We start from the raw sequence: 13,468 nt of genomic DNA, 5'->3' as shown, positions 1-13,468 counted from the left end.
CTCGCACACGAAGCGCGGCAATCCGCACTCAAGTCACCATACATCCATACGTCATATACCTTTCTATCCTCTCCTGTTCACTCGTACAGCCTCAGACTCACATGCCTTGTATCTACTGTAGCGTCTGTCGTACCTGATGCGCCATCTCAAAGCCGCAGCGAGCCCATTCGAACACTGTTAGGATGGTAGGGCCGGGCCGGAGCGAGTGCGAGTGACCGCGGCTGAATGGGGGCAGCCTGTGCTCTGTAAATAGTCGTGCCGCACCGCTCTGGCTCCGCCCGAGATATCCCTCAACACGCATCAAACAATGCTGGAACTGTTGGTGGAGAGACAGGCAAGGAGGGTACGCGGACAGGGCTTTGGCCACGGACTCTTTCTCGAATGTCTAGTCCTAGCTTCTCTCGCTTTCTATTCGCATTCTCTGTGACGAGGAGCCCCACTGGTCCTCTTATATATGTACATGCCTGCGGGCCATTGAATCCAGTTTCCTCCCCCTGACTCTCGCTCATTGCTCGCCCGTTCGCCCGTTTGCCCGTCCACCCGTTTGCCCGTTTGCCCGTCCGCCCGTCCGCCCGTTGCCCACCCGTTCGCTGCCACCTAACAACTTAGCCGATAGCCGCCTGCTCACGACAATGCTTCGTCTCACTTCTTATTTCTCACTTCACACTTGTCACTACCACTCTACTTTCGGTGACCACGCGACTCAAGACGACACACTCCAACACCACTCTTTCTCCTCTCCTGCTCTGCAAGCCAACGAGGACACTCGCAGCTCTACACTACCATCCTTACCCATCTACAACATCTGTACCTGCCTAATTGACCCCTCTCCTGCGTGCATGCACCTACCCTCGTCCACACCCACTTGACCTCGCCTGTGCGACCGCAACACTCATCATATGCATAAATTCATTGTATGCATAAACCCATTTTATGCATAAGCACATTGTATGCATAAACACATCTTATGCATAAACCAATCTTATGCATAAACCTGTTTTATGCATAAACAGGTTAATGCATAAACAGGATGTATGCATAGACAGGTTGTATGCATAGAGGCACTGTTGAACTAGCGAGGTAGGCCACCTATGATTGTGTGTGGTAGAAAAGAGTGGATATAATATATGAGTGTGGGAGGCAAGACATGGCAGTTTGGTGTAGTGGTCAATGAGGTCACAACATTTAGCTTTGGTGAGGTCCTGGGTTCAATTCCCTAGCTGTGCTGTTTTGCTGTCAGGCATTAACTCCAGAATAAATGTATGCATGAAGGGATTATATGCATATATTTGTTCATGCATAATATACTGCATGCATAAACCCGGGGCACTCTAACAGGGTTTTATGCATATCATGTACTGAGGCGGCTCCGCCCCACACCTCCGAAATGAGCGACTCCCGAGCCCACTGAGCCAGGTCGTCTGACTTGTGCGAGCCCGTGAGGACGGTGTCCAAGGCGAGCAGTTCGCAGCGCCAGTTCATCTCGTGGGCCTCCCAAACGAGGTTGCGGATGAGGTCCTCGTCGGCTGCGACGTCGTGTATGTTCACAACGCGCTCGCCGTATGCATGAGCGGCTGTGGGGCTGAAATCAGGGAGATCGGCGCTGGCGAACGCTTGCTTGACAGCCTGCTGAGCGGCGAGCCGATTGGCTTCTCGTGTCATCTTGGCCGGCTGCTTTCGTTTCGGAGCCTTCCCGGACGACGTGCCCACTGCAGGAACTGGATCGTGAGCTGAGGTCGTCGCGATCATGCGGTTGGGTGCTGCAGGTGTCGCCGCGACGGTCAGCGCTGCGTCTGCATCCTTCGAGTATTCCCCCCACAGCGCGTCCCGCCAATCTGACACGGACAGGGGTCCGCCGAACCGAGTGCGTTCGAAGAGGCGCACTCGGCAGAAGGCACGGATGGCGACAAGCTGCAGCATCCGACGCGACCGCTTCTCCTCGGAGAGAGGGAAACCGTCGAGCCTATCGACCATCCATGGGGGCGGGAAGAAATACGCCGCGCTCTTGCTCGCTTGAGGCAACGTTCCCTGCTGGCGGAGCGCGTCGGTCCACCCTTCGTCGTGGATCACGGTCGTCGACGGGTAGAAAACACGGAAGGGGTTGACGTTGAACGATCCCGTGGTCTCCTTGGGTGCCTTGGACCGCGAAGGCTTCTTCGGAGGTCGAGGTGCGACAGGGGCCAAAATGCCTGCGAGGCTCTGTGCCGTAGCACCTGAGCGCGTGGCTACGCCCGCTGGAGAAGAGGTCGACGGGCGGCCTCTTTTGCTCTCAGGCGCGCCGCTGTCGTCATCATCGGTGGACTCCAGAGGAGGGAGACGTTTGCCGACAAGGTCGCTGTGGACCTTTGAGTACATCGCGGAGAGCCAGCGACCTGGTGTGTTCAGGAAGCCGGAGTGGTCTTGCTGCGCGAGCACCAGCTTCGGGTACGACGGCGTAGAGGAGAAGCACGGAGGGAGCGGGGTGAGGTCGACAACTTCCCAGACGGGGAGGTCGCCACATCGGTCTCGTTGGAACCAGACCGGAATTCCTGCACGATGTAACCACTGGGTGGTCTCCGGGTTGCTGGTGTGTGCGCCAAGGACGTCGAGGACGTCCGTGCTGCAGTCGCGTTGCTCCTTGATGCGCGGGAGAACTTCGCGCAGGTAAACGCGGAGGCCCACCAGCTCCAGTAAAAGCCTCTGGACGTGAGCCGTGAGAGAGATGATGACTCCGCGTTCGGAGGGAAGGACGGCGAGGCGGTCGAGGCACAGTCGTACGCCCAGAGTAAGGAACTTGTGCTTCTGTTGAGCGTCGGGGGGCCCATGTTGACATTGCTCAGAGGACGCGATGATGCACTTGACACTATGGCGCAGCTCCGCGAGAAGGTCGTCGCGAAGTCGTCCAAGACGAGTGTGCCCGCAGCGCTCCTCAATCCAGTCGGCGTCCCTCCAGTCGTACCACAGAATGGGGAGGCCGGGGTCATAAACGCTTCCCTGCCGGGGTATGCACGGTAGATGGATGAAGTAGCGATGAAAGCTCTGTGGCCACCTCGAGTATTCGTGGGCACCCCAGCGTCCATCGTTGAAAGTCGTGATCTGGCCGACCGCGATAGCGAAGCGGTACAAATCGCTGATTGGGTGTGGTGAAGAGCGAGAAGGTCCCGAAGCCATCGCTCGCCACGAAGGCGTCGAATGTGCTGACGGCCCCCAAGGGTGGACGATCTACACGCCGCGAGTCAGATCATGCGGCAACATTTGCTGCGTTTATGCGTACCTTCAATGTCGCGGTTCACGGAACAGCGGACGAAGAGGCTGAACCGAGGGCTGAAATGCGGGTGAATGAGCAATTCGTGCTCGGATGACAAGCGATACGTACAGGGCCCAGCCAAGCGACGAGTCGAATGCAAATGCGAGGACATCACAGATTGAGGTGGCAGTCTTCTAGGTCAAATAGCAATGAGTTCACTTCGCAGGACATGATGATGGTTGACGTACCTGGAGCGGAAGAGCTGAGCCAGTTGGGAGGTTTTGACGTCTCTCGACGTACTTGAAAGTCGAAGTTCGAAGGCGTGGAGTCAACGAGGTGTTTCGCCGACAAAGAGGGGCGGAATGGGGAGTCTAAAGTAGAGAATGTTCGGCTGGACAACGTCCCGCCGGAGAACCACGTATGCAACCAATGGAGGGATACAATCCCCTATGGTTGCGTGGCTAAGATGAAATGTAGTTGGAGAGATGATGGGGGAAGGACAATGGACGATGAGCAAGGGATGAAAGACGACGTGGAACATGCAAAGAGTGCATCAGCAAAAGGTGTTTTTCACGGTAGCGCCCGATAGCACGCGACACTGCCATATCGGGACAGGTCGTCTATTGTCCGCGCGACAAATGATGGCAGTAGAACGGTAGCAGCTGATATTCATTCGGCTTTGATATGACATTTGATCACATTCCGTGGCCGCATACAGGATATGATGGATCTACTACAGGCACTAGTAGTTTAGACAAAAAGCTGTAGTCGATGATATGTTGATGATAGTAGATGATCATGCGCTCCTCCAAGGGTGATCCATGGCGCGCGCGGGGTGCATGAGAAGTCTGCATTGAGCTATACGGTTGGTTCGTGAGCGCGCGAATGGTGCGCGCGGCAGAGAACGCGGTGCCCGTGAGCCTCGAGGATATAAGTATACGGCCTCACCGAGTCACCGCGCAGCCACTCCACCAACTCTGGCTTCCTAGCGCAAATACAGTCCTGCAAACATGTTGGAACTTGGGGCGCTGCCGGCAGTGGTCGGGTGCAAGTCGTGCACGACCTTGCCCGTCAAGCGACGCCGAGCCTAGTTCGGCCCAGCTGCCAGTGAACTCCCAATAAGTAATGTTCTGCTCCCGGGCCCCATCCTCCTCGATATCCAATGATTCGACAAGCTATGACCTCTGCAGCTTGAAGCTCTACCAATGCGACTGGGAAGAGGTCTTGAGATAAGGCCGTTTACGTTAGGCGATGGAAGATTGACGTTGAAAGCGATCTCACTCTCGAGAGCTGGCTGGGAAGCGTCAGATCTGGCGCATTGTTTGCAGATGGCACCATGAGTTGATTGCGGGTGAGGCGATGATGATCAAGACGCTCGGGCAGCAGGGCCCAGTGCACCTCCGAAGAGCGGCCGCCGGGTAGGTCAAGTACACGGTTCTCGTCAGCGTGGAGAATGACCCTGAGACGTAGGATTTCCTGCTGATAGTCACGGAGGCGCCGCAGTGGCGTCCTGCTTTGGCCTCCCTATTGTTTCCAGACACGGGCGCGTGTGCTGGGTTGCGCGCCTACTGGGCTTTATCCGCGACCACCATCATCCCCCAAGCACGATGTGCCACTCACACTCGCGCGCGATGTATCAAGACACGGTGAGTTCTTCCTCATTCCCCGCTCTCAGCATCTCGCTCACGTACACACTTGTGTCGACACATGGCTTTGAACACCTCACCCACACCGGCGAAAGCCCACACCCTCAAGACTGCGGGTACAAAGATACGCTTGAGTACGTCGCCCATGGCCACGGGTCGGTCACTTGTGAGGCCTGATTCCTCAGCCTTGCCGACAGTTTCAATGTGGCGCCGCGCGCTCCCATGCAAGCCAGCGACCCAACACCATTCACTTGCCACCGGGGATTCAAGGCGATGTGGAGGTGCGGCAGCCACCGGCTCCGTGGGAGCATGGTGTACAGGTATGTCTTCAGAACGTCCGAGCGCGGCAGGCGAGCAGGATATTACGGTGACCCGCATGGTCGAGCCCGCTTATCCTGACCTCCTGCTGCTAGATCTGCGCGCGACCGCTTCCGGTAGGCGTTGCTGAACGCGCGCGACGCGTCCGCCCCGAGCAGCCGCCCGTTCGGCAGGAGCAGCGGCTCACTGGTTTGTGTTCCTCTTCCTCCTCTACCGATATCTGTTCTGCAGCCGCTCATTCCACCAAGTCCATAGCGGCCTCGACCGATCTGGGTGATTGCCCCGCGCAAGCAAGGCGGTCTCGAGTCGGCCCACATGTCCATGTCCCACGAGTACGGCGTCCTCATCGAGGACGAGGGGATCGCCCTCTGTGGGCTTCTCATCAGAGTCGACCCTGTAGGGTGCCCTCAGGTACGTCCTTGGTGGAGCGGCACACGTCCGGGAATCGCGGCTGATTGTGCGTTCGGTTGAGCTGGACAAGCAAATTACGATCAACAACCTCCCCGTGGGCCGCTCCGTCGAGGGGATCCGGCTCGTGAAGGCATTCCAGTTCTCCTGCGTGCGTCTCTCTTCCTCCGCGTTCCCTGTGGCCGCACCCGCTGACTTCTTCCGCCTCCCTCCCCCTTCCCCGACGCGACCATCCACGCTCAAGGCGACCACCTCCCCGCGCCCAACCAATTCACCCTTTCGCGCCCATGGCGCCCCTCCATGCCCGACCTGTCTATCTTGCCACGCTCAACCGACCTTTCCGCGCTCTCCACATTGACTCCTCTATCAGGTAAGCGATCTCTCGATACGAATTTTCTACATTACTGACCACTCCGATAGTACTCACGATGGCAGGGAACCCTCCCTCAATTCGGGGAGACGTGCTGGGAGAGAGGCTTCAAGCTCGGCCACATCGCCGACCATGTAAGTTCTTTATTCTGCTCATGTGTCCGTTGTGTAGAACACCGGCTGTTTCGTATTTAACCCGAATGGATTATCGTGCGATTGGATCATACTACCTGTGTGATTATATGTACGCCCCTGTGTGCGACGGAAGGCGACAGTGTTCTGCAGTTATCTGTCATCTCCTCCGCTAACTCTGACCTCTTATAGTGTGATACTATCATCTCATGCGCTGCAGATGACCGATATACGGTCGCGCGCGCACTCAGACTTGATAGCCCTGCCCGCGAGAATCGATCATCAGTTGATAGCGGAAGAAGTAGAAGGCCGTACAATACGGGTTACTGCATTCTTTGGATACTAATCTACCTTCTATCGTCTTCGCTAGCACTAACTATCGTACGCTACAAATGCCCCAGTGCACGATCATACGCTATCGTTTCCGCACCTACTTTGCTGATGTGGTGACAGCGCCTCTCTCTTAATCGTGGGAACGACTAGAAGACGCGATCAACAGCACACGCGCTTTGGCTCACGTGATCGTATGTGGCACGTGCAATCATACCTTCGTCTTCCGTCCTCCATCCTCGGACCTCCGTCTTGCATATTGATCCATCTGCTCCATCCGCCATCCCCTTTCCTCCTCCTTTTATATACCTCTCTCCGCCATGGATCTCTCACCCACTCTCGCATCCCCTCTCCTTCCTCCTGCTTCTACATTACGATACTTCAAAACCTCCATCCCTTTCCTCTCGAGTGGACGCCGGTGTGTCACCGTCGCGTTCGCCGAGGGTCTTTCCTCGAGGTAGTAGAACGACTGGTGGTACCAGACGTTCAAGGCCCCGATTTCCTGCGCCCTCACTCACAGTCAACTTCGAACCCCAGGAGTGTCCTGTAACGTTCTCGCCGGCTCCCTGTCCTCAGGCGAGCCCGACAACAGGTCTTAACAGGCCGTTCTAATGTATGTAGTTCTGCAACAGGAAGCAGAAACACACTGAAATCCTTTGCACCAGTTCCAAACATCCACCGCTCGCCGATAAACCCCCACCACCTGTCGACAAACCCTCATCGCTCGTCGACCAACTACCCCACGGTATCCCATACCCATGACTAAACGTGAGGATTCGAGGTGACCTTATCCTATGAGTATGCTAATCGAAAATTAGGCAAAGCCGCAAAGGGCGAAAGCTCTTCGTTATTACCCCGCACTCAAAGCAAAAAAGCCCGACGACGGTCTCCCGACGCAGGGCCCTCGATCACGCCAACCTCGACATCAGCAAGCGCAGCTTGGGCAGGACTAGTCAGCGACATGCCACAGGCTCCGGAGGATCCGTCTCCAAGTCAGTCGCAACCCGCTCCTATCGCAACAGAAGACGACAGACCGGGGCAGGAGAAGGGGAAGGATAAAGAGGGCACAAACAAGAAGAAGGAAGAGAAGGTATGTGAGCAGAGATGTGCGGGTGATTCTTATCATTGACGACACTGCAGACCCCGGGCGACAGAATGAACGAGTTCATGGTGAACTGGGCGTCCCGCGTCCAGGACGCCGTCCTGGAGAGAGAAAAGGGACCCTCGTTCCTACTCCAGTGCGCGAGGTGCAACACGAAGCTCGTACCTGAACAGGCGGTCTATCGATGTTTCGACTGTTGGTTTCCACCTCTCGTATGCATCAAGTGCATATCCGAAGACCATGTACGCATGCCCTTTCATCGCCTCGACGAATGGCAGACCTCTCGCGGTTTCTGGAAGCGCACAATCGGTGGGGAGCTACCAGAGCCGTACGCCATCCATCTGTATGTGGGCCACTCGGATGGAGAGCCATGCGAGGTCGCGGCAAAGCACACCCGACCTATGACTATCGTCGACAACCATGGTCCACACAAGTTCAACGTCGGCTTCTGTCAGCATACTTCCCTCAACCGCGCCCCGGAAGAAGAACCGTTGCAGCTGTTGCGTGGGGGCTTGTGGCCTGCGTCGTGGGAACAGCCTCGCACAGCGTTCACGATGTCCGGCCTGCGCGACTTCGAACTGTTGTCCCTAAGTACGCAAATGTCGACGCTAGACTACTGGAAGTACCTCACTCGCAGCAAGGATAACGTGCTTACCCACCGCATTACGGTGAGTTGTTGTTGCGCGCTCTCCTTGCGCTCGTGCTGACTGCAAACAGACTCGATACGCGGACCTGTTGGAGGCCTCGCGTTTATATTCCTTCATCCGGCTCACGAAGCGCAACGACGTGGAACCCTCCTGGGCCATGGGGGAGGGTGTGCTGGGTATCTCGTGCCCAGCTTGCCCGCAACCAGGTATCAACATGCATTCAACGCCACCGCCTATGTACGGAGAGACCGACGCCGACGGGTGAGTAACTTCTCCCCCAGCCATGTTTGACAGCGATACCTATTTGCCGACAGGTATCTTACCGGACTGTACATTGTCTGCGACGGCAACTTCAAGCTCGTACTGAAGATGAAGCCTGCCGACCTCCAGGACATTCCGTTGTCCTACAACTCCATGTACTGGGTTAACGAGACCGAGGCCGCCGACATTCTGGAGTCGGCAATCGAGGTTCCAAAGGAGGTGAGTTCGCGCACACCTGCGTCGACAGCGTCTGATGTTCGCTGCAGGAAACGACTTGCCATCAGTTCGGCGCAATGGGATACGGCCGCTACGCCGGGAGGGTGACGGGGATGGTGGGCCTTACGTGCGTTAGACATATGGAGGTGATGAGAAATAGTGTCGTCGATCTGACGAAGGGCGAAGGGTGAGTTGGTTGGCTCGCTACGGATCGACTGGTTTTGAAAGAAGTTACAGCTTCAAGTACGCGGACCTCTGCCACCTCAGTGCGACCAAGGCGTACTACACCCTCCCCATGTTCATCTCCGGCTACGATATCAACTGCCAATACCGTAAGAAGTACGACGAGCGCGTGGCCCAGACGTGCGCGGCTTTCGCCGGCATGACTTGTCTCCCCGAAGATTCCCGTCTGCAGCCGTTCACGCTCGGTGCGGTGGGTAAGTGGCACCTCGCCGCGCACGAAGTTGGGTGCCGGTTCAAGTTCTCCTACAACTTTTTACCAGGCGCGGCAATAACTGACGGCGAGGCTCTCGAGCGCATCTGGGCGGCGATTACGGGTCTATCGGCACGAACTAAAGAGATGAGTCCAGGGCACCGTCATGACGTGCTCAACCATCATTGGAACGACATGAACTCGCAGCGGTTGCATAAGATGCGTGAGTCACCGTCTTTGCATACTTTTCCGTGTACTAACTCTCTGCTCAGCCACCGTGCTCGCAGCTCGTTTCGAACCGACTCACCAGATCATCAAAGATCTCCAGACGCATCTCGAAGAACTCGAGAAAGGTTTCTCTAAGAAGGAACTCTCGTCGATGAAGGCCACGGAGGCTCAGTTTTTGGAAGATGTCGTGCACATGGACCGGCACGCCGACCTGGTGAACCCGTACGATGTGGACTTCAATCGCGGTGAGTCTTACTCTACTTATCACGCATGTACTTCGCTGAGTGACCCACCAGACCCAGCGCTGACTGAGAAGAAAAAGAAGGGCGCGCAGGGGAAGAAGCCTGTGGGAACGGCTAACAAGAAGTCTGCTACGAACGCCAGCAAAGTCGCCGCCGTGAAACGCAAGGGGTCGGCGTCTACATCGAAGTTGAAGCCCGCCGGGATGGGGGCTGCAAAGCCGACAGTCAAAAACGCCGCCAAGAAGGCGACGCAGAGCACCACGAAGGACACTACGAAGAAGTCCATAGCGTCTGCGACAACAGACCTCGAGAAAGCTGTCGCCGAGCCCGGCATGTCGCGTCGGGACAGGAAGGTGCTGACAGTGCTTTGCGAAGGAGTGGACTTGGAGAAGACGCGGTACGTCTCTGATCGACTTCAGAGTCGTCAACATCATTCATGACTTTGAGAGAATAGACGTTCTTTGCTGGATCAACTTCAAAACAGCACAGATGACGAGAAGGCCAGCATCGAAAGCACACGGTCGAAGTTTCTAGAGCGTTACGCGAAATGGGCAAATGTCTACGACGCGCACATCCAGCCAGCCCTCGAGGACGCGGCGGAGAACGTCAGCGTTGATGGCTCCGAGTCTAACATGTTCCCTCGCCGTCCTGAGTCCTACGGAGATGTGGGTGCAACCTCCGGGAAGAAGAAGCAACGCGCCGACGCTTGGACGAAGGAGATTGAAGCCATCGATATTCCGATGCCATCCAACTATGAGGCGATCGTGTTAGCCCAATCACCGGCACAACGCCTTGCGGAACTGGAGATGAAGGTGCGGCGCCAGCACGCTCAAAAATGTCTCGAAGTAGTTCGAACACATCTGATTCTCATGGGGGCCCTCTCGGGATGTCGGAGAATGATGTAGAGTTTCGACCGCTGGAGAAGAGCGACCTTGACCCCATGCATCTTGAGAGCACTTCGGAGTCGCTCAACCGGAGTCGTCGCAAACCATCTTGGCTTTGGAACATGATGTCCATCGTCGACGAGCCGGGGACGGAGTTGTATACCCTGTACGAGGACAACAGTACGTATTGTTACCTCTCCTGTGTGCGCATCTCCTGACGACGTTACCACGGCAGTCAAACAAGTCCATTGGTTCAGAACGCGTGCGCTGCTCGCGCGGTGGCAAGAAGAGCGTAAGCTTTTGCGCCGAGAGATGTGGCGTACAATCCTGTACTTTGCTCACTTTCGGCGCGATTGGACGAAGAAGGCCAAGGTCTACGACGAGCAAGGTGATCCGGCGCGAGCAGCGTATTCGCTTAAGTACGTACTTCATATTCTGCATAGACACTCGCCGGCTGACCTTCGTATAGACAGGCACATCGCAATGTCATGCTCCTGGAGGACTGCAAGGTCGAGTACGCATGTTTCAAACTGGTACGTCGGCACGCTCACGGATTGCAATGTCGACTAACTCGTCTGCATCGTGTAGGACGCTTCCGTATGGGATGAAGCTTTCGGCCTCGTGAACCCTCACAACGTTGACTGAGTATGCTCCTCTCCCCTCGATACCTGTGCATCTACTCTGTAGTGTTCCTTGCTCAAAGTAAATAACAATGTGCTCTTGCGTCGCTGTCCACAGTCGCGTGCGTGCCCGCTCTATCGAACGCAAGCGCGCGGATACTCAGCTTCTTCGGTGTGCGCGGCGCCCTTCGTTATCAGTCCGTCGACATGTGCACTTAGCATTTTCGTCATGCGGATCTATGGGGGTGTGCAAGTTGTTCGGTGACCTCGCGTGCGCGCGCACTAACTGCCAGGTGCATTGCGATCCTAACCTATACCTTGCTTCACCCGCACAACTCAAACGCTTAACGCTTTCGCGAGCGCATGTCCGTCGCGGTTCCCAGCATGCAGTCAATGCGCACCGCGCACTGAGGGCCGGGGACTCGAGAACCGTATGGGAACGGGGGGCGCAGAGAGGGGCATTGGTGTGCATGCGGAGAAGAAGATGTGCACTCCAATATGTAGGAGGTAAGAAATATATTCTTCATCTAGAAAATTATAAGTGGTGGCAATGCCGTGACTCTATATTGCTGAGGTCGTGCGAGGAGAACCAGAGACTGGGAGGAGGTAGGGAACGCAGAAGGCAGGGAGGGGGACTCACTAAGACGAAGGGGGGCCACAATGAGCTGTGGTGGCCCTGAAGATAGGACTCTTCGTCGAGGACGTCCGAATGGGAGGTCTCTGGCGTCCAGAACGCGCCCAATGGCAGACGAGCATGGCCACAGTTAGTACGACCCGCGTGCACGCAGCGACCACTCGGGTCAAATGTATGCGCGCGGCGCGTCCGTCGGGATGTGCTCGCGGCAGGGAGCGGCGACGCGATTAGGGCCTGGGTAGGGGATGGGCAAGGTACAGAGCACGAGAGGGGCGGGACGCACTCACCGGACAGGAGCGGGCCAGTGGTACATCGCCGCGGGTCCGAGGCTTCGATCACCGTGCTGAGAATGTCTGGGATGGTGAGAGCACGGGCGAACGTAGAGTGTGCCGGTGTGGGCACGGGTGAGGGTGAGTGCGGGCGCGTGCGGCGCGGGTGAGACGAAGAGGTGTGCGGTCTGGGGCCTGGGCGCCGTTGACATGACACCAATTCCGGGGCAAATTCGACAGGCGTGAGGGTGGACGAGCGTAAGCGTGAAACGGTGAGTGAGGGAAGAACACGAAGAGATGCGGGGTGCGCGAAGTTGCGGGGTGCGCGAAGTTGCGGGGTGCGCGAAGTGGACGCGGGGAGTCTATTCCCTAGTCGCGCGCGAGGCGCTGGCCAGATGAGGATTGCTCCTCCACCCCGTGCTCAGGTGAGCTTCGATGCTCACCTGCACAAGTCCGCTAGCGCTCGGAATGGAGCTCCCTGAAGACACCTTCGTCAACATCTATGGCTTCGACACACCCGGAAAGACATACGTTACCAGTGCCCTCCCGCACGCCATCCCACCGCGTTATGCGGCTGCCGGCGGACCAAGTGGGTCGCATGCGCGTCAGCGCGTTTTACTTCTCGATGAAAGACTGGTTGGGCATGTGCGAAGTCGAGGTGTAGCGATGAGATGGTATAAGGCAAGCGCCAGCGTTCCCAACAAAGCTTACTTAGCGTACCGGCTAAGCGTGGCACGTGCAGCGCCTGGTCGCTGCAGGTTCGACTCCTGCACGAGTATTCTAATAAATACTTGTTATTCCAGCCATGTTCATGCCTGCGGCGCCTATTCCAGGTGCATCTGGATGTTGCGGTATGCTACCATTCCAGATGAAACTGGTGAGAGGAAGCTGCTCCGCGTTCAAGTACACCGACCCTCCCTGAGTTTGAAGGTGGCCCAGTCGAAGATCGGCCTGGCGGACAACCTTTTTGGTGAGTTCCCACTCCGCCCTTGCATTGAATCCTCCCAAGACCCCACGGATCCTCACGGAGATCTTTGCCGCTGCACGCGCCCACCACATCGTGTTTACGTTCACGGACCGGCGCGCCCCTCTCCGCTCTTTCATCCTCGCGCTCACCATTGCAATGGTTACCTCGCGCCTCGCCGATGCGCACGCGCGTGGCGCGCCGCCTCGCGTCCCCGCGCTTGTGCGAGATCCCCACCGTCATCCGGCTCGAGTACGTCGCGCGGGCGGGAGCCGCGTCTTTCTGCGACAGCGCAAGGAGGGAACTGTGCTGCCGTCTTATGAGGACATGTGAGTGCGCCGATATTCTAGGCATATGCGGTGCCTTCGTACTTATTCACGATGCCTCGCAGCCACCTACGTTCCTGTGCGTCTTCCGGCGAACTCGCGCATGCAGCAACCTGGCGCAGCGGGGCCGTGATCGCCTATTTTCTGAAGGAAGACCTTGTGTGACTGCCTTGTCCTTATAGTACATGCATTCGTGTCTGCATGTAGCAGCTA

General features: G+C 56.9%; 3 protein-coding genes across 3 annotated transcripts; 1 reads left to right on the top strand and 2 right to left on the bottom strand.

Annotated features, from left to right (window-relative positions):
• Positions 1-1,293: 1,293 nt before the first annotated feature.
• Positions 1,294-6,102, bottom strand: BXZ73DRAFT_78045 (uncharacterized protein; the record flags this gene model as incomplete). Its single annotated transcript, XM_048022794.1, has 12 exons — positions 1,294-3,176; positions 3,254-3,303; positions 3,356-3,420; positions 3,527-3,673; positions 3,943-4,147; positions 4,175-4,401; positions 4,508-4,750; positions 4,918-5,198; positions 5,273-5,459; positions 5,506-5,911; positions 5,935-5,961; positions 6,026-6,102. The coding sequence occupies 12 exons, from the start codon at positions 6,100-6,102 to the stop codon at positions 1,294-1,296; spliced, it is 3,798 nt and encodes a 1,265-aa protein (XP_047877350.1).
• A 1,830-nt stretch (positions 6,103-7,932) lies between these two features.
• On the top strand, positions 7,933-10,463 carry BXZ73DRAFT_47793 (uncharacterized protein; the record flags this gene model as incomplete). Its single annotated transcript, XM_048019941.1, has 8 exons — positions 7,933-8,199; positions 8,249-8,439; positions 8,493-8,658; positions 8,706-8,842; positions 8,893-9,311; positions 9,361-9,565; positions 9,815-9,955; positions 10,013-10,463. The coding sequence occupies 8 exons, from the start codon at positions 7,933-7,935 to the stop codon at positions 10,461-10,463; spliced, it is 1,977 nt and encodes a 658-aa protein (XP_047877349.1).
• A 1,399-nt stretch (positions 10,464-11,862) lies between these two features.
• Positions 11,863-13,283, bottom strand: BXZ73DRAFT_78043 (uncharacterized protein; the record flags this gene model as incomplete). The annotated part of the gene is made up of 7 exons (XM_048022793.1): positions 11,863-11,930; positions 11,984-12,327; positions 12,409-12,443; positions 12,497-12,539; positions 12,686-12,745; positions 12,879-13,005; positions 13,082-13,283. 7 exons carry the CDS (start codon positions 13,281-13,283, stop codon positions 11,863-11,865), a joined length of 879 nt encoding a protein of 292 aa, XP_047877348.1.
• Positions 13,284-13,468: the final 185 nt, after the last annotated feature.

The sequence above is a fragment of the Epithele typhae genome, assembly GCF_022376455.1.
Source record: "Epithele typhae strain CBS 203.58 chromosome Unknown BXZ73scaffold_28, whole genome shotgun sequence".
Lineage (NCBI taxonomy): Eukaryota > Fungi > Basidiomycota > Agaricomycetes > Polyporales > Epitheliaceae > Epithele > Epithele typhae.
The sequence above is the reverse complement of the archived record's forward strand: the minus strand, read 5'-3'. Positions and strand labels throughout refer to the sequence as shown.